General features: G+C 40.2%; 2 protein-coding genes across 3 annotated transcripts in view; both read left to right on the forward strand.

The window, feature by feature from the left end:
* Positions 1–4754: 4754 nt before the first annotated feature.
* On the forward strand, positions 4755–11561 carry park7 (parkinson protein 7). The gene is made up of 6 exons (XM_034532830.1): positions 4755–4945; positions 5438–5539; positions 5944–6003; positions 8774–8843; positions 10287–10373; positions 11028–11561. Exons 1-6 carry the CDS (start codon positions 4856–4858, stop codon positions 11186–11188), a joined length of 570 nt encoding a protein of 189 aa, XP_034388721.1. The 5' UTR covers positions 4755–4855; the 3' UTR covers positions 11189–11561.
* Positions 11562–11859: 298 nt separating this feature from the next.
* Positions 11860–21090, forward strand: part of kcnab2a (potassium voltage-gated channel, shaker-related subfamily, beta member 2 a) — a 69819-nt gene continuing 60588 nt past the window's right edge. For both annotated transcript variants that reach the window (XM_034532236.1, XM_034532237.1), the window contains exon 1: positions 11860–11954. The gene's annotated coding sequence lies outside the window, so the exon portion shown is untranslated. The remainder of the gene's footprint in view (positions 11955–21090) is intronic.

Genomic DNA, 21090 nt, shown 5'->3' on the forward strand with positions numbered 1-21090 from the left:
GGACCCAAAACGGACAGGCGAGAACAGACCATACTGTTTGGCAGAGGGCTGCAGCTAAAAAGGGAGAAAGAAGCATTAATAGCCACCATATGTCTGCATATTCTGGGGTCTCCATAGTAAATTTCATTACCTAACGCACAAAGTGGACCATCTAAAAGATGTGTGTAACGTGGCCTGAGACAGCTACCGTGTGAAAAGCAGGCCGTAATGTGTGAGAGCCACGGCCTGATCTGTCACGCTGGGGTTTTTAAGGAAAAACGGGGGTAGCAGCTGTTTGCTTCACCTGTCCTGTCCTGTACACGGCTCTCCATCAAACCAGAGGCTACTGTCCTCACAGGCCTGCACCCACAGACATGTTCCTCCATAGCAATCTCAGACGTAACACTCCACCATAATGCGACGACATTTACAAGACCACAGCACCTCTGTTCATCAGACTTGTACAATTATATGGTGTTCAATTTCTATAAGCACACTGGTTATAGTGGGGGAGATATCCATAAACATACTGCAAGGTCTTTAACCTGCCCATGCGCTATATAACAAACCAGGTTTTCCCACTGGACGTTAAGTGGAATGAACCAACACAGGTTCCTGTGTCGGCTAAACTAAATCATCATTTGTTTATTGATTTTCAAGTGCCTACTAGTAAAAGAGTTGGAACTTTTTTTGCCTGAGTTCACTGTGGGAAAGTCTTTAGTAAAAAACATGCACAGTATGTGAGTATGTGATTGAATTAAATTGAACTGTTTGCACATATGTTCCCTTGTTTAAGGGGGAAAGTTACTACAGCACTGCTTAAGCTGTGGATTATCTGTCTGCGTCCTCTGCCTCTTTAGCATCAACATAAATTCACCCACTCAGAGTCTATCACACATCCACAGAGCTCCCTGAGAGAGAGCGGACCTTAGGGAAGCCCAAGCAGGGGGGGGACCTCGACAGAACCGAGTGGAGCTGAGCAGGGTTGCGGTTGAGCCCATGGGCATGGCCCTCTCACTCTCTGGCAACCACTTTGTTAGGCACACAACACTAATCCTCCTTGTGTCTTTATTGCCCTCTGTGTAGAGGAGCAGGCCGGGGCTGGGGGCTGGGGGGGGGGGGGGGGGGGGGGGGGGAGAGCACCGCTGCAGGGCCAGTATCATCAGCATTCCTGTTTGAAGATAGGCCACGCTGTACAGCATTAAGGCATCTAATAGAGGCAAGCTGAGAGAAGAACAGACTGATACTCACTGACAGAGAGGGGAGTATAAAGAAAAAGGAGAGTCACTTTTGCCCCCCTCGTAAAATAGCACAGATGGGGGCATAATTTGAGGATAGGCAGATTATTTAAACTAGAAATGACTGTGAGGCAATTGTGGTTTGTGTTGTTAAACATACTCAGTAATCTAAACAACACATTAGTGTGTTGCCTTAATTTGTAAGACTGCCTCTGTAGCTGAAAACAATTTGTCATGCGTTGAATTTACGGGGATCTCATTTTGAATAATTCTAAAGCATTTAAAACAAATTGTGAAATGGATGTTGAGACATACATCCAAACACGTCTTTGTTCACTTTATCTGTTTATTTGGTCGTGTATACTGGACATCTGAACACTTTTGATGATTTGGCAAAGTTGCCTTTGTTGTAACTATAACAAGTCAACTTTTGTTTTGTATTATTTTCTTTATGTAATTTGCAGTTTTTTGCAGATTATTGTTGAACATATTTTCACACACTTGGCCTTGCTTTATGAACTAGCATACTCAACTGGCGCCATCTTGTGTCCGTATGGGGATGCTGACTGCCGACACAGGTGCGTAAAATTCAATGTCACCTTTTCCCCCCAGATCTACTCACCGTCCCCCAGCTGTCACCTGGGTGCTTGGCAGCATAAAGTAATAGCATCAAGATGCGATCAAGATTATATGCTTGTCACTCATTCCGTGCACTCAGTGGCTTACAATGTGTGAAACAGACACAAGATAAAGCCTGTGCACAGATGGGAAGATAAAATGCTTCTAAATATTCATCATTTTTCTGAGTGCAGCAATGTAAGCCCTTAATGCTGCCATTAGATCACTGGGAAAAAGTCACCGGCTAGCGAAAGGTTGGACCACAATGAGCGGAAATGTAGCAATACAAAGAATAAAGAAAGAAAAACATCTAAAAAAATGTAATCTATCCCCATAGAAGCAAATATTCTGGAACCACTTTTTAATTTTGTGGCACTCTTCCTTACTGGGCATCTGAAACAGGTTTCTGCAGCTGTATCTCAACTAAACAGAGCCTCTGCTTGTAAGCTATATCCATATTAGCAGTTTATTTCCATGTTTACACCGTTTCATATTCTTTGAAATAGTAACAGGATTACTTTGTGACAAATGGTAATTTGTGGAATTCCCTCATTTCAGTTTGAGGATTTTCTTTTTCCTCTGTCCCCGTCTTATAAAAAAGATGTTTCTGTATTCTCGTCTCCCCGGAGGTCTGATTCCAGAAGCCCTTCAGGTTTTCGAGCAGACCTCTGCGACGGACCAGATAAAGCAGAGCAAGGCCTGGTGGAGCAGGCATGAGGGAGCAAGAGAGAAATATTAATACGCAAAGGAATCCACTGATGTGCACCCTTTTGCTCAACAGGCCAATCTCAACTATCCCAAGAAGAACATACAAACTATTCTGTACCGCATGTGCCATGTACACATAGAATGACCATTTTCTACCATGCCACACGATTGGCCCATAACATTTTGTTCACAGACAAACTATATGCCATTTTCCAAAGCATGTTGCAGTGTTTTAGCCTTTTTAAAGGATACGTTTTTTGCATTGTATTATATTTAAAAGACTAAAACCAAATGTTGTTTCCTACTAAACTTTTGTCAGGAAATAATAAGTGCTATACTCATTTGTGACAACAGGGCGCTGTATAGGGCTGTTAAACTACAGTGTTTAACGTAATAAATACATCCAGTGCAACAATGTGGCTCAAATATGTGTTTTTAAAAGTTTTTAGATAACAGTAGTCATCTATGGCACAAAGAAATCGGCTTTGGTTACACAGACAATACTTGTCAGATCTATTTATTGATAGTGTGGGTCTTTTAATGGGCTTTGTTGTCAATGATGAACATATAGGAAATCGGCAAACTTATTCTTTAATGTATTTTCATTATTTTCTAGGCATTGTTTTATTTTAAGAGTTGAACCCGCTTGAGATGAGAAGTTAAATCCCTGTGTAAATAGTCAGAGTTCATCAGTTGTTGGTCAGACCCTTTGTTTTCAGTGCCTCACACATTACTTGTCACCCTACTATCACTGTGAAATATTTCCTCATGTGTAATCCTTCACTTTATGACTACACACTGAAAGGAATTAGTAAATGAGCATAAGTGAATTAATGTATGGAAATTAGCTTGAGTGCCACCGTGGGTCTGGTTCAGTTGATCCCCAGCTGCATATGTTGGTAATCACCGCTGCCTCTTGGATTCACTCACAGGCACGCAATAAACAACCTGCTGCCAGCACCCCCTACGCTTTTGTCTAATCTGCCGTTTCACTGGGCTCTAGTTTGTCACACAAATATGAAAGTAAATCTCAGCAGCAGAATGCACAGAGGCACATTAACTAGGATGGGTGCCTGCACGCCAAAGCCCCAGACATTAAGTCTTGGATTTACACTGGAATATGATTCCCTGACTGTCTTAAGCGTTTGGTGCAGAAGTTCTCAGACAGATCTTGAAGAACTTGGTGAACTCTGTGACCTGCTGCCTGGTGTTGTTTTCAAATCCACAGTCATTGCGTTACTGAATTAGCTCTCTGCCTGGCAATTTATAGCTGATCATAAGCCTGTGATTAACTGGCATTAACTGATACATGCTTTATGTTTTTAACAATAGCATTTGTGGAGTTGTCACCAAGTATCTCTTCCCTTAGATTCAAGACAGTGAAGGTTACTGTTTATTTTAAACTTCATTCTTAAGCCATACCTTGACATCGCATCTAAAATATTTGGTTAATGCCTCCACCTACTGGAAGAAAGTATGTAGTGTGTGTGTTGTTCAAGGCCATTTTATGCTCCTTGCTTGGATGTGGCTGCCTGTAGCTGAACTATCACTGACTAGACATGCTTTGTTCCTAGTGGTGTACCATAAAGTAATTAAACATTCATATTGTCTTAGGGTAGTCTTGATGGCACCAAAGGTTGGATCATCTTCAGAAAACAATAGTGGACTTGTATGTTCACATATGAAACTGGATAAGGTACATCATTTTAATGCTGATGTCCCCTGCTTACAGTTTATTAAAACAAACATTACAATCAACCATACATGTTTGCATGACAAATAATCTTCTTCTTCTTATTATTCGTATCAATGACTTACATTTAAATTATTAATCTCTATGGTCAGTCCAGTATTTGTGACCATGCTTAATCTGATGGCCAAACATGTGTCCTCAAACGTTTTAAACACATAGATCACAATGCATATTCTGAACTATTGTACTATCAAAAACAAAAATTAAGGCTGATAGAGTCTGGTTGAGCTTCCAAAACTATCCCTGCAGAGGACAGAAGCATATTACATTCCCTAGTTTTTGCAGCTTTTGCAGGTGTAAGCCATTCACATATGTGTACAGTTCATATCCCTTTGGTTCATACTTAGGTAAGGTCTTTGGTAAGGTATTATACTTGACGTGTGTTTTAATTGGCGTCGGGGTTCACGCAGCACTCTCTTTGAAAGGGGGATGGAGGGACGCAGCCTGGCAACCTCCCTCCTGTCAAAACCTCATTACAGAGTATACCGGCTGCTGCTGGAAGTTGCTCTCTGGAAGTTAGCGTCTTTGCCCTTTTCAGTAGCTTAACTACAAGCTGACCATGGCGGGCAAAAGGGCGCTCGTGATCCTGTCTAATGGTGCGGAGGAGATGGAAACGGTCATCCCTGTGGACATCATGCGGAGAGCGGGGGTCTGTGACGTCTGGTCTGCTAGCTGATACCTAGCTAGCGAGCTAATAATGCCATTGCTCAGCAGAGTTTAGCCAGCTTGCCTTATTTTTTACATTGACGTTAGCCACCTTTTCAGTGGGTGCACAACCCCACGGCCTCACTGAGACATGCCGTCAGCGTGATCATGACGGAACATGCAGCGTCACGTTGCATTAATGAAACATTCAATAATGTCGTTATTGATATTGACGTTACTTGACCGTTCACAGTTGTGGTGTTGTAATTGTTATACTGTATTGATGTACGTTATAATACGTGATCTGGTTCCCTGTTGACGACTTCATAACCTTTAAAGTGAGCGCAGAAAGAGGCCACGTTAAATGTCAAAGACCGTGGTCAAAGATAGCCTTTTGATAGCCCTTCAAAATAAAAGTCTCCATCATCCTTGCATACAAATAGGATGCTGTGTTTATGCTAATGTGCTTTTTAATATTATTTTCCCAAACCGGTAGATTGCAGTGACGATTGCAGGGCTGACGGGCAAAGAGCCAGTCCAGTGCAGCAGAAACGTCGTGATTTGTCCTGATGCCAGCCTGGAAGAGGCCTGCACACAGGTTGGGCTCAGCAATTCTGTCAAGAAACGCTCAAACAGGAGCAATATTTTTGTAATGTATGGATTTTCAATTTAATCCGCTCCATTCAAACCATGTTGAATGGAACTTTGGGAACTTTTGCCCATTTATCGGACAATGTTTTGCAACAACAATTTAGCTTTTTACAGATTTATTAAATACTAAGTTTTACTTTTAGTATTTGCTTTTATCTTTTATTTTCTCGAAATTATTCTGTATGTTTATTGTTATGCACTAAACACCAAGACACATTTCTTATTTGTGAAAACCTAGTATGTAATAAACCTGTTTCTAATTGTGGAATTCTCAAATAATTCTGATTCTGAGTAGTTACCTACAATATAAACCTTACAGTTTCTCTTAATCTATCATGGTGTGTTTATCAGGGCCCGTACGATGTGGTGGTTCTGCCAGGAGGAATGCCAGGGGCCCAGAATCTGGCAGAGGTGAGAAACACTCCAATCACCAGCCTATAAATTACTTTTATTGTCTTTTTAAGTTGTTATCTACTAGACCAATAACATAGGGTTTTCTTCCAAAAGCCAGGGTCAACCCTGCTTGGGATCAGGACAATAGAGTAGCCCAGTGGTTCTCAAACTTTATCTGTCATTATATCCAGTGTTGGAAGAAAGAACAAAAAAGTCATACCAAGTCATGCCAATGTCAATCCCATGTGAAAAAAAGGATTCCTACAATTAATAATATTGTGAAAATTAGTAAGCCAAGTTGAATAACAATACCAGCAACATAAATTACCTATATTTACCAGAAAATCTGGTTTTAAACTTGAAATATTTTTCCATAAAACAGTAATCTATGATGGTTGGGACTAAATAAGAAGCAATCGAAGTTAAAGTTTTGGTAAACAAAACTCAAATGTATACTTTAATTAGCTGGAGTTAAAATGCATATGAAATTTGCTCACCGTTCACATCAATTCTCTGGGAGCAAAGGGGTGAAAAACGCATGTGAAACCAAACGCATTTTTGCATTCACGTTGAGTTCAACTTTGGCGAACTTTTACCATGAATATATCGCCTCGGCATGCGATGGTCTATCGCCTGCATATGCGCATGTGCGACTGTTCCTTGAAGGGGCTAATGATAACAATGACAACATTCAGCCACTAGATGTCGCACTCTCCCTCCCCCTGTCTGGTGGCCGTCACTTTACAACATGTGGTTGCCAGATTTGTCAAAGACCTAATTAGAAATGTAAATCTTCCAGCTATGTTTTGTATCTGGGGTTCGACATGGTTGGCAAACATTCAGGAAGTAAACAGAGACTTAAACAGAGTAAAATTGTTGCATTTTACATTTTTACACTTTAACGTTATTTGTTGTCTGAGCACTTTATCTTTATCTTACACTTAATACATTGCACTGTTGCTGTCGCGTTGATTGTTGTTTGTCATGTCTAATGTTGCACCTTCCGCCAAAAAAAAATTCCTCGTTTGTGTAAACATTCCTGGCAATAAACGGTTTCTGATTTTAGGTCAACCCTGTTCTGCAGTTACTTCTTAAATTAGCTAAACTGAGAACAGTGGCTCAGTACTTGACAAGTCTGGTAAACAACCTGCGTAATTGTATGATCAAATTGAGTAAAAGTCTGATAGACCGCAACAACCCACCAACTTTGATCAGATTCTGATTCCAATTTGGCTAAATCCTTATTGGTACATGTGAAGTAAGAACAATGGGAATGCGGAAATCGTTTATGTGAATAACAAACTGTTCTGACTTTCGTAGGAAATGTTGTATTAATTGTGTGTCATTCATCATAATAAAAAGCTGATTGAGAAAATGTGATTTGAGGGCCTTTAACTTTAACTTGAGGGCCTTACTGATATATAAGCACACTTATTTATTATTTCTAAGTTAAGATGAGTTTTACATTTCTTTCTGGTTAATTGCACCTGTCCAGCACAGACAATAACATTATTTATTTTTATAGCACCCTTTATAACATAAAATACATATTAAAGTGAAAAAAATACAAAAGAAAGAAATTAACGCAGGTATTTAATACTAGGAATATAACAAGTTGGTAATGGTAAAAACATGTTTAGGATATAAAATCAAGTGTGAGAAATGCAAAATAATTATATAATAACTACAGAAAGAAAACGGTGGAATTAATTCATACCTAGATTGTAGTAATAACCTTTGAGCGTATTCAACTATCAACAGCAGTTGCTTGTCTCATTTGTGAGGGGAGTTTGTTTCTGAGAGAGCAACACAATTGTCAAGTTGGATGAGAAGTATCTCCTCATTGACTGTCAAATCTTTCAAGGAGTGAAAGAATGGAGACATTTCTTTTGTCTGGACTGGTCTTAGATCATTTCTTACTTTTACAAGCGCCATCTCGGCACCACGTCCCCTTCTGAAAGCGGACTGACATTTTTCATCGATCTTGTTTTTGTATAAGAATGCATCTAATGGTTTAAATACTATGTATGTATATATATATATATATATGTGTGTATGTATGTATGTTTATTTATTTATATAAATATATGTGTATGTATATATATATATATATATATATATATATATATATATATATATATATATATGTGTGTGTGTATATATATATGTGTATATGTGTGTGTGTGTGTATATATATATATATATATATATATATACACATACACACACATATATATGTGTGTGTGTGTGTATGTATGTATGTATGTATGTATATATATATATATATATATATATATATATATATATATATACATTGATAATGTTAGAGAAATATGTCTGCTTTGTTTTATATACACATGGATTTTATAAGAAATTCTTTGTTGATTTGTAAATGTGCTTTTCCTCCACAATCGCTAAGCTCCACGACACAGAATTTTCTTAATCTGTGAATTCTTTTTAGTTTTCTCAATTGCCAATATGTCAAGAGCTGGTCATAATTTAGAGTTTCAGTGATTTAGTCTTTCGTGAATCGATGGTTTCACCAGATGGAGGTTGACTACGTATGTGGTTTGAAAAATTAACTGCTGAAGAAGAACTCATAAAATGTCTATTAATGGGGCTTGAATGTATTGTTTTCCATCATTATTGGTCGCATCCGTTAAAAATGAACTCCTTTGGGGCTTCGGAATTGAGAGTAGAAGAAAATGTTGCCGTATTCTCTTATTATCTCTGCCTCTGTGCTACAGGGTTGGAGTACAGGAATGACTGCTCACTCTCTCTCTTGCAGGCTCCTGCTGTGAAGGAGGTGCTGAAGGAACAAGATGGCAGAAAAGGTCTGATTGCAGCCATCTGTGCAGGTACAGTTTGTGAAAATAAACAAGTCATGAATATACAGTACCATCTTATTGCTTTAAACAAATAGATGTAAATTACTCGACCTACAGTTTATTTTGATGCTTTCAGTAACGGATCTATAAATCTACTCGCAGTCATTTTCCATATCAAATCAAACCAGTTTGACAAATCCAATGACATAAATTATTAAACAATGCACTATGCTATCATGGAACCTGTACATATTTTTAGCTTGAAACAACACTAAATATATAATACTGTGGTTTTGAATGTATTGAGCTAATATTGTGCCAGTAAAGTGGATTAGGATTTGCTCGCAAATAAAATTGGAGAAAAATGTGCAGTTTTGATATGCTCATGGCAGTGGATTTCTGGTATTTTAGTGACTGGATATTCCCTTGAAAGAGTTCATCATATACCTTAACAACATTTTGAAAAAATATATAGTTAGCAAATTACATGCTTCATTAATATATGGTCATGTGTGACCCCTTTTGGTATTTGGAATGGAAGAGTGAGGGTTTGATTAATGAATGTCCCCGAGTGAACCCACAGGCACTGACATTTTATTTGACAGCCTCCGTATGCAGAGGAAGGACATTGGAAGGACATTTTGAATAGGGATGGGGACCAATGCGGCAAAGTGGAAGAAGGATGTCCTAGAAAATTACTGAAATCCTCACCGGAATATACAGTTTAATGAACCAGTTAACGAGACTTATTATTCTGCCCTATAATGCAAATTATGATCTTGATGTGAAAAAAAACTCAGTTCAAGAATCACTTGGAGACCAGAACAATGAGTGTAAAACAAAAACTAGCAGGATGAGTCTTTCATTGCATATTTCTCCTTTTGAGCTAATATTTACACATGCATGTCCACCAAACATAGATACTAATAGAGAGTTGGTGATCATCACCTTTGGTTCCACGTCTGCCTCGCTGTCTGACTCTGGCTCTCAGAAGGTCTCTCTCTCTCCCAAACTGGTGTCCTCTGGGTGGGGACGGCTGTAACAGGAGTAGCTTGGCTTTGACTGGCAGTCTTCTGCTCTGCCAGGGGAAGGGTGTAATCCTTTAGACTGCAGTGGGAAGGCAGCCAAGGAGCATAATCAATAACTTTCTATTTATTAACAGTTTTTGGATGAGCTCACTGCAGTGGTCGGACGTTGCCAAAGTTAATGCAGCAGCAGTCACTGTATATTGTATGAGTATTCTTAGAAACAATGGCACGGCTGAGGACACCTCTTTAGGAAATGCTGTTGTGTACTGCAGTTCCTACTGTTAAATGCAGTATTGTAATCTGATTAAGTGTTTTAGCTCGATGGAAGTGATTTTGAGGATATAGTATTTTACCCATGACTTTTAAACTGCATAAACTGGAGCCACACAAGCAGATAAAGTGTCCCTTTATCACAGGATCCATTAAATGCTTTGCCCTTCTGCAGGTCCCATTGCTCTTCTGGCACATGGCATCGGGTACGGCAGCACAATCACTACACATCCTGCCATGAAGGACAAGATGATGGCTGGAGGTAAAAAAAAAACTAAAAAAAAACGTTCACAAACACTAGAGACCATGTTTTGAAGGGATCACACCAGCCGCAACTGCAATGTCGCCTTAGTCCCCCACTGGCTCGGACCATGGCAAACTACGATGTCGACCTTCATTTTGATCTCAACTACACTCCTTTGAATTGCAGTGACACAATTTGACCATCGACAAACAGATATAGACACCTGGCAACTCAAAACGTCCTCTGTGGTAATTCCAACTACAATAGGTGTCTCCAGACATTCAGGATGAGAACAGTACCAGGGTCGTTGTCGTGGCTGGTAAAAAGACTAGAAATATTTCTGAAAAGTACAGCTAGTAATAACATCTGCAGCTCGAACTCAGAACAGGAGGAAATGTAATTATTTCTAAAGGGCACCAGATGGTGCTGTGCTTTTTCTCGCCTATTGAAAGTCATGTCACTCTGCAGTAGTGTAGAGAGCACACCACTCAGATGACAGCAAATGCAAGAATTTGACAGAACATACTAGAAATAGGTTTCATTAAACTGATAATAGATCTATATCAAAGTGCTTGTATTGCAGTGTGATGTCTGACGTGCAGCTTTCATTCTTTAGCTTAAAGCTCTAATATTGTGATTATCCTTATGGTATTGCTCTTTGTCTTTTTTTAGACCACTATAAATATTCAGAGGCTCGAGTACAGAAGGATGGACATTACATCACCAGCCGTGGGCCAGGAACCAGTTTTGAGTTTGCCCTGACGATTGTAGAGGAACTTATGGGGGCGGAGGTTGCAGCTCAAGTCAAGGCTCCTCTTGTTCTGAAAGATTGACTGTAGCTGTGTTCACTAACATCCTGCAAGCAACACTGACCGCTGTAGACGTCTTGCACTACTGAGACAGCTAATCCAATCTCGCTGGCACTAAGAGGCAAAGTCACTAGTGACGAATCTTTCTCCCTAGGGGACGCAAGGATGTTTCTGTTCTGACATGTTATTGTCTTCCTTTGTCTTTTTTTTGGTTGCCAATGAGAGACAACCCCTTCTTTCTTTTTTTGTTTTACTAAGAAATACAATGTGGATTCACAGGCTTTCTAAATGGGATTTCATTGATTTTGTTACATTGTAGTTCTTCCACAAATTGCTCATTATTTTCGCCAGCGTGAATTGTTTCACTGGACATTAAAACATACATTTGCTTACAAAACTGCGTTTGTCTCTACGTTTTTTTTTGTCTCTACTCTACGTTATTTTAATATTTGAGGTCACTGTGATTTTTGTTTTCACACATTTGCAGTCGACGCCTAAATATGTATCATTGTCAAAAAAAATGACATGTATCATGCAGGCTGCATCATGTAATGCATTGTGAGCGCTTCCGAGAACGCGGGAAGAAGAATCCGAATAGATTGGCATGTGGGTCTGGCCAATAAGAAGCCTCCGTTTGGCTGCAGTTATATTCTAACCGACGAATGACAGCTCGCCCGCAGCCAGCTGGGCGGGGCTGTAATTCAGCGCGTGGTACTTGTGTCAGAGCAACACAATCCAGAGGGTCTTTACACTGTCAAAAAAAAAAGGAAGAGAAGGATTTCCGCACACGGTAAGAACGTTTGCGCTTTCTCCGGTGACTAAGTGTCGTGTAGGTTAGCTACACTTTTATCAACGATTTTTTTTTTTTTCGAAATGGGTTTGAAAACATTAATTTCTTCAAATGTTCGTTGGCAGAGCAGTTTACGCAACGTTAATCACGGTAACCAGCTAACTGTGTCGAGATGGACATGGTCTTTTTTTAACGTTGCCGCAACAAGAACACAGATGTGCATCATTAAAAGAGCGTGTGTTTGTGATAATGAATATTTTTTTTCCGTGAGCCGTGATGAGCTTGCAAAGTGTGTGGCGGAGTGGTGAGCAATCAAGTTCGCCGCAATCCATGCGGTAACGACATCAGCGTCTCAACGTGGACGGGCAGAGTAACGTTACATTGATGTAACGTTCACGGACCTCTTCACGTTCACAATGTAAAGACGCGTTTAGGACTAGTTGGTTTACACACTAGTGGGTAGTCGGAAGAAGAGCCGTATCTTAACGTGCGGGGATCCCTGCATGTGACAGCTCTGTCCTCAGCAGCCGCAGTCGGACTGCTGCAGACACCGACCGTGGCTCACGGTGCGGCAGAGACCGACCGTGGCTCACGGTGCGGCAGAGACCGACCGTGGCTCACGGTGCGGCAGAGACCGACCGTGGCTCACGGTGCGGCAGAGACCGACCGTGGCTCACGGTGCGGCAGAGACCGACCGTGGCTCACGGTGCGGCAGAGACCGACCGTGGCTCACGGTGCGGCAGAGACCGACCGTGGCTCACGGTGCGGCAGAGGCCAGGTTGATTCCTGGCATCACTGTGACAGAGACGAGGCTCCGTAAAACACGCAACTAACTAAATTATACAGATGAAAAGCGTTTTTTGTGTGCATACATTGTAATGCATAACAACAACAACAACAAGATTTTTGAACATTTTGAAGTTAAGGTGTTAGTATAGCTATCATTATTTGAAGGACTTGCTCATTAGGTCGTGTTGCTCATTAATCTAGACATTGCGTTTTGCTTCATCATTGAGATCTATATTTACAGGAAGCCCATCAAGATCATGCCCTCATTTGCGTTTGAGAACTTAAGACAGGAAGTACCAGAGGTGTTACGTTATCGCTTCACTTCATGAACAGAGACAGGAAACACAGTGCACATTCTTTTCTGATAGACAGGGAAAGCGCCTCTTTTAGTAATTCTGTGGGTAAGTCAGGGGTCCTCCAAATGAGAGGGCAACTCAAGTAGCTTTTTTTTGGCCATAAGTGATCCAAAAAAAGACTGCTCCCATTACAGTGCACCAAGAGAGCATTGTTAACTGTTCAAATGACATCACATCCGAATCCAATCGATGCCATTCACTGAAAGACACCAAGGGTTAAATAGTGTCTTGATGACATTTTAAAGCACAGTCTCATTAATACTATCTTTTTCAGTTTGATATTTCTGGAATGCTAACATTTTGCGCTGTTGCACATAACATGTTAGAATTATTCTGCTTGAGCAGCTGTACAGTAAAGAGCTTCAGGCTTGACTCCCTATTTCTGGATGGGGCAGAGGGTGGGGTGGGGGTGGTGGAGGGGAGGCTGAAGCCACTGTGACTGAGTCATTGGTTTAGCTAATGATGCAATTAGAGAGCTGCATTTTGCATCTCCTGATTAGATCCCTACTTGCATTGGCCTGCAGACAACGAAGAAATAATGTTCTTGCCCGAGTGCTTTGGCAGATAAATAAAAATAAAAAAAGGTAATAGACAATTTGCAAGCAATTAGGATTTCATCAAACATCAATATTTCTTTGTGTCATCAGCAATGAATGGATATATTTGTCGATCTCTGGCACTTCACTCAATGTGGAATCTGATGTATAGCTCTTGGGGATGGTACAATTTGCGACCACTATAGGTCAGTGATTCCTATGCTGGACTTTTTATGCCAAATTGGGCTTTAAAGTTTGCATGATTAACTCTTTCAACATATTCACATGTGTCATTGTGCACATTAACATAATTAAACAGAATCACACCATCATCATTATAAAACTGAAATGCCAAAATGTTACTTTGATATGGTGCCTTACTATTTAGCTCCCCCCCACACCCCCATTAACTGTTGGGGACTTTGTTTGTTTGTTTGCTAAAGACGTGGTTTTTGCACTAGATGTTTTATCTGGAGCATTTTCAAATGCAAAGGTTAATGAGAAATGTTGAATTTAGCTACACAGTCACACATTCTGTTATCAGGGTGTCTGCACTGCTCTCATAATGACTGTTTCCATAAACAAAATAAGGCTTTATGTGAGGACACGTTTGCAAGCTTTGGATATAGATACATTTGTATTTCTATAGCACAACTACTTTCCTCCATAATTGAGATGTGAGACAAGTGTATGCTTCTGCCTCCCATTTCTTTAGATTATCGAACTATATTTGAGTCCAAAACTGTAGCAGTAGCATGAAATGATCCCCTCTTCTGTTGTCTGTCTTGAGACAACCAATCAATACTGCATCTATACGGTGACATGTATCAGTCTGATACTGAGCAGGATTTGTAGCTTTTTATGTTTTATCAGAAGTTAGTGACTAATTCTTCAGAGCCTGTAATTTAGTTTATTTAATGCCTGTCGCTTAGCTTGTTCTCTGTGGTAATCCCAGTGAAACTGTACTACCAAAAGCCTAATGGCCTTCAGCTCAGCAATACCCAGAGGACCTCAGAGTCGACTCAATATCGGGCTCCAAGTAAAACCAACTGCAGCTAAAGTGTAATTTGCAAGTTTCTTCTGCTTTTGTTTATTAATGGTTGTCTCAAATCTTTAGAATAATCCATACATAAATTGTGATGTATAAGACTGATCAAAACCTACACTAATGTAATTAAATGTTTTTTTTTAACATTTTTTTTTAATTTTAAATGCAGTTTAGCAACGCAAACGACAACGTTTTAGTGGTGTGGTCCATGATAGCAAAATAGAATAGAGGCAAAGACAGTTGTTGTTTTTACAGCTTGGGTTGCATCTCTCGCTGTGGCTCTGTGATGATTGCTGTCAGTGTAGATATTATGAATTGAAATGCTGGTGGGCTACAATTGACCAAGTATCTGACATTTGTAAGGATTTATTGTTATAACTGATACCATAATCTCCCCATGATAAAGATCCTGCAGGTTAGCTTTGACCATTTTAATTGGTGTGTATTATCTTTCTCTACACACCATGACCATGTACAGTCATGGTTGAGTAAAGGGAATTAACGATGGTGAGTATAAGGGATGAAGGTTGCGATACATTGTTGTGTAAATATATTTTTGGTATGTTTTTGGCCTTCAAGCCATATGAATGTCAACAGGAGGGTATGCCTTAAAACTAATGACCCCGTTGTTTCTTAAACCTCCCAGCTGGTATTGAGGAGGGCAAACACTCAAGCACCAGGAATGATCACAGAAGGATCACCATCCCCTTATGCAACTGTCTGGCAAAGCTTCAGAGTGTCAACATAGCCAACCCTCACCCTATTCAGGATAGGGGTGAGAATCTCTAGGCACCTTCCAATTCAGAGGGCTGCAATACGATTTATAAAACTATTATCGATTATTCTTGACGCATAACATTTTTTCCGATGCATGATTATTTTTTTCACTGTGAATACCTGCTATCTTAAAAACACTCCATATTTGTAATGATTCATAATTAAAAAAAACTGATGAATTTACTTCAATTTTTTTAAATTTATTTAATATTCGTAACAAATGAGAGCTGTGTCAACTCGAGGGTTACATTTCAAAGCATTGCAAGGAAAACCAACAGGAAAATAAATAAAATCAGGCCTGGAGTAATTCAGCACGTTTTGAGTCGTGACGTAACAAGCGGCCGTTATTCACAAATAACAAGTCCCTCCATAACAGGAGGGACTTGTTATTTGTGAATAACGTCCGCTTGTTACGTCACAGTGACAGGCAGTGATCTTTCAGCTCTCATATAAAAATAACGCTTTCTAGAACATCTGGTAAAACTGTAAATACAGTGATAAAGTGCGTGGTTACAGTCACACTAGATTATGTGACAACGGAAGTCATGCATAACGTGTTACCATCCTCCCAGCTTTCCTAACTGACTCCATGACTTTAGCTTTGGTTTTGTTGTAGAGTATCGCTGTGTCCGTAAAAATGTTTATCAATGTTGTATTTCTGCTCTAATGTGTGCTACATAGTGCGAAAGCACTGATTCTCAATGACTGTCAGGACACCATTCCTTGGCATAAAAAAGTTGCGATTGTGATTCACTTCTCGCTTTCCGAGTTGGTCGGAAGAAGACAAAGCAAAATGCTTCCATACTTTGCTTTTGTGCCGGTCAGAATGTACCCATATTTAGCTGCTCAAGCTCAGCCCCTTTTACCAACACTCTGCTAGTATTTAGCCTCGCTTAGAACAAACTCGAGTTGACACAGCTCTTACATTTGTTACGAATATTAAATTAATAAAAACAATTGAAGTAAATTCATCAGTTTTTTTAATTATGAATCATTACAAATATGGAATGTATTTAAAATAGCAGGTATTCACAGTGAGAAAAACAATCATGTATCGGAAAAATGTTATGCGTCAAGAATAATCAATAATAGTTTTATAAATCGTATTGCAGCCCTCTGAATTGGAAGGTAAACAAGATGCATGTGTATTACGTAAACAAGATGCATGTGTATTACGTTTGTTGCGTTAAGGGTCATTGGTAAGGAACGGACAGCCCGGTGTCACAGAATTGTTAAAGGCAATCATAACATTGAGAATTGAGATAGAAATTTCAGATTTTTGAGTCATAATCAATCGCAATGCATCTAAGAATTTCCCAACCCTAATTCAGTATAAACATGGGGTCATAAGTAGCACATTTTAGAAGGCTGTGTTTGGTAGTGCGTTTCCGGTTGTCTGCCAAACTATGGAAATATGAGATTTTGTAGCGGTATTCTTGGCCATGTGCATTTGTTTTTATATGTTAGCTAAAAGCTGTTTAGCTGTTATGTTAAAATCAGTCCCCTAGCAAGATAATGTAGTTTTGTTTTGGAGGACTGAGTGTGGTTCGCCTTCAACTCTCTGAAACTCTTTAGGAAGTGTAGTTATGATTGTGGGTGAAGATCTCGTGCTTTGGCAGATGCCCCGCCATGCTTGGTGTCATGATTCTCGAGGAGCGAGCTGTGGAGACATAGTCTGGCTGGAAGCAAAAGTTGGAGATGCCGTGAATGAGCTTTAACTCACAAAGAAAGGCCAGGGACAAATGGTGCGCAACAGTGAAGCTATAGCTGTCCCCTCAGGCTTTGGGCTACAAACACATGCACACGCACACACACACACACACACACACACAAGATGAGGAAAATCCATTAAAACAACCTAGGGTTTGTGATAAATTGCTTTTTTTCTGACTGTTTAATAATGTAAGTTCAGACGAGCTGTGCTACAAATGTCTTGACAATTAAAAAGAATCACCTTTCAGTTTTATTGACCAAGGCTAGTCAGGGACACATGATGCGACTTGGGTTGTGTTCCACTCAAAGGCATCATCTCTGGGCCTAACTACCTGCTCAGCCATCTGTTCAGTTTCCTGAAAGCAAACTGAACTGGAAACCCAATTTGAATCATCTTCTAGTAGCACTTTGTGCAGCTATGCGTTGCTAGTAACAACAATGAAACGAATACCAAAATGGGGAGATTAAAATCCATCTTCATTAAGGGTGCGCAGCATTTCTGGAACTGATCGATTGACGCAGTATCGGTTGCTCACCGATCATGGGGTCTATTTGAAGCCCTGTTCTTCTCATGTAGCACGTCGTGGCTTGGAAAATGTGCAACGTATTCCACTCGCTCTCTGTCTCTCTGTCACAACGCCTTTTTATACAGAGGTCCCACAATACTGCTGTTAAGAACACCCCTCATTACAACAGCTTTGCTTTTTTACTTTTTTACATTGAACCAAACAAAGTCGGCATAATGCCACACTAGCTGTGAATCTAGATAACATGCCGGCGTGATGTGTAAAACAACAGCATCTAGTTTGACTCGTCTCCAACTACCTCCGCTGCTGTCCCTTCAAGCGTATTCAGGTAGTCGGTTTCATTACTGTTGATTAAACATAACATTAAGATAGTTTTCCATCCCTGGATCTTCAGAGTAGTGGTTCCATTGCTCATTGTGGGGTCAGTTTCACAAACTGTGTACCACCTTTTGAATTAGTGCAGGTCATAATGATGATAACCTTTTTTATTTTTTTATGTTCTCATCATTTTGAAAATCCACTCTAGGACGAACTGAGAGCCAATGAAGTGATTTTTAAAACCTGGTTATCAGTCTGGTTACGAGTGCATGCATTACTGTTTTTAAGTTCTTGGCAAATAAAAAACAAATGCATTATTAGACAAGATGATTAATATGCTGCTGGTTGTATTTGAGGTGGTTATCACAGATAATACTGAGGTTTCTGCTATAGTATTGGTTTTGATGTACAGTAAGTTATTGATTGTTGGAAGGAAGTAACTCACTTTGCATGAAGATAAACGGTGAAGAGACCTTTTTCTGAAACAGATTTAATGCCAAACTCAAAGACGCTAAATATGTGAGGACCTGCTTGTCAGAGCTTGACCCAGGTCCTGACAGCTTTATTTGGGGGCAGTGTATTACATATTGAGCATGTTCATGTGACCTTTTGGCATAATAGGGAATAGGATTTACAGGTGTTTGTATAGAGCCAACTATTGTAGCCCCCTCCTCTGAGCTATAGTCAGTTTGCTGCTGAGCCATGTTCACTTGATATGCGGTCAATCAACTTTGAGCCACTTTCAATGGAAAACCTGAATCTTGAGGCCCAACCTTCTTCTCTTTCACCATTTACAGCTCACTTCGTTTCATTGAATGCATGCTTACCCAAAAGCTGCCAGTGCAAAGGGAGGTGTGTTTGCGCGTGTGTGTGTGCGCAGAGGAAAGAGGGAGGGGCATTTCCTTTAATGCATCTGCTCTTTTCAGTGACTCTCCAAGCTCACACATTTATTCTCTCCCTTCTCTCCTGTCTTTCCTTCTTCCTGCCTGTTCCCCGTCCGTCTTGTGTCACTTTTCTTTTGTGTTTCTTGTATTTTTGTCTTTCTCATGTCAGAAGTACATGCTCGTCTCACTCCGACACATCATTTTAGTCACACAGGATCTCACATTCACCAGTCTTATATCATTAGTCCGCTCTCTGCTTAGTCTCTTGGATTTTGGCTCCTGGTCCTCCATCATAGCTACTGTATTCTGTATTTACTCCCCGGTTGTGCTCACTGCGTCAGGAATCAGCAGCAGACTGAGGTGGGTGTTTTAAGAGCATCATTGCTAGGTCTGAGGCTACATTTCTTTGGTATCTCTCTCTCGCTCTCTCGCTCTCACCCCTTTCTCTTCCTGCCTCTTTTCACATAGCTCTATCAGTGAGTCGGGATGATCGTACTTGTCTGTTCCTATAGGGAAGCAAATGCTATCTGTGTGCAGCAGAATTTAACATTGTCACACACTATGCCAGTGAGTTTGCATATGTACCTCTCCAGATCTCAGAGCTGTCAGAGCCGTTAATAGTACTGCTGCCGGTACTGCATTGAAAACAGTCTTTGCATACATTATTACACTGGCATGTTGTTTCTTTCTTTTTCTCTCTCTCTCTCTACTCCATTACTCTGTCATGTCTGTCATGTGTTATGCATGTGCTGTCCTTTTTTGAATTCTTGCCAGAGCCTTGGCCATGCTGCAAGATTTATTTAGACCCACCTTAAAATAGTGAGGGTGAAAGACTTGTGCAGGCTTGCACAGACATACACATGGCATTAACACAGGAGGTTCAATTCCTTGTCACCTTACCTGCTCCACTGCTGCTGCAGTTCCATCTGTTGCAGTTGCCATAGCCAGCGACACCCTGCAGCCAGGCTTTAACTGTGGTGTGTTTGTGTGCGTGTGACATGTGGGTTGTTGTGACAGTCATCTGTGCCTGGCTGAATGTGTTACTGTGTCCATTTAAATGTGTGTGGGTGTTGCTGATTGTTGTAGGTGTGTGCGTGTGTGTGTTTGTATACAGTATGTGTGTGTGCTTGCCTGCCTATGGGCTCCGGTCCAAGAGGAGAGGCAGGCTGCAGGGGTTGAGTTTGGTGCAGTAAGCTGTTGAATGCTCTGTAACGAGCAGAAAGAGGCAGATTCATGTGCTGGTGTGTCCTTTCACTGGGATGGCACATCAAAGCATGGCATTTCTGAAATGTCTGCAATTAATTTGTCCTTGAGAAGCCAAACTCTTAGCAAAGTTAGATTACTGTTGTAGTTTTGTATACATAATATGTATATTCAACAAACAAGCTTATGATCAGAAATGTGGTAGTGGGACGAAGCTTGAACAGTAATAAGGTTTTTCATTCTCTATTGGTTGTCTTGTATTTTAGGTAAAGGCATTGATGAGGCCCAACAAACCATACAACTAACTGTACTTAAAACAAAACCTATTCAAAGAAATGCTGTGTGACAACAGATGCCAACTAGAAAGGCGGATTCATCGGGGCATTGTTGAAGTGCTTTGGTTGTCATGTCCAATACTTTTAATGCTAGAAACAAAGGAGACACTACTTCTTTGATGATGTCGCAATTATGCTGGATCTGGAGATTTAAAGTGAACCATAGAGATATCTTTTGAGCAGTTACTACTGTGAGGAAAACCAACATCTTTCGCATACAAACTTGTTGTTACAAAGAAAGGCTGTAGTTTATAGCATTGATGAAAGGGGCAGCATATTATTCATCTCAAAATAAGTTCTGTCAATCAACTCTGTTTAATTCATTGTTGTTGACGTGAAACATACAACTCACTTTTGGTGAGGTTATTCAGGTATTAAGATGAAAGTCGTTATGCAGCCAGGAAAGACCCTTACAAACATGATAACATTTCATATTTCATGTTGCAGTATTTATTAATGCAGTAGCTGACAATAAATACACTTAGACCAAAGCTGTTGCCCTAGCGACAGAATGGCAATGAAAAAGTCTATGTACGGCTCGGTTGGTTAACGTGGAGGTGTATCTGTTTTGCATGGGACATTCTCCTTAGCCCTGTCACTAATGTAGGTTCTGACCCTCTGTAGTTTGTACAGCTTGGTCTGCTCCATGC

Source organism: Cyclopterus lumpus, chromosome 5 (assembly GCF_009769545.1).
Source record: "Cyclopterus lumpus isolate fCycLum1 chromosome 5, fCycLum1.pri, whole genome shotgun sequence".
Taxonomy (NCBI): Eukaryota; Metazoa; Chordata; class Actinopteri; order Perciformes; family Cyclopteridae; genus Cyclopterus; species Cyclopterus lumpus.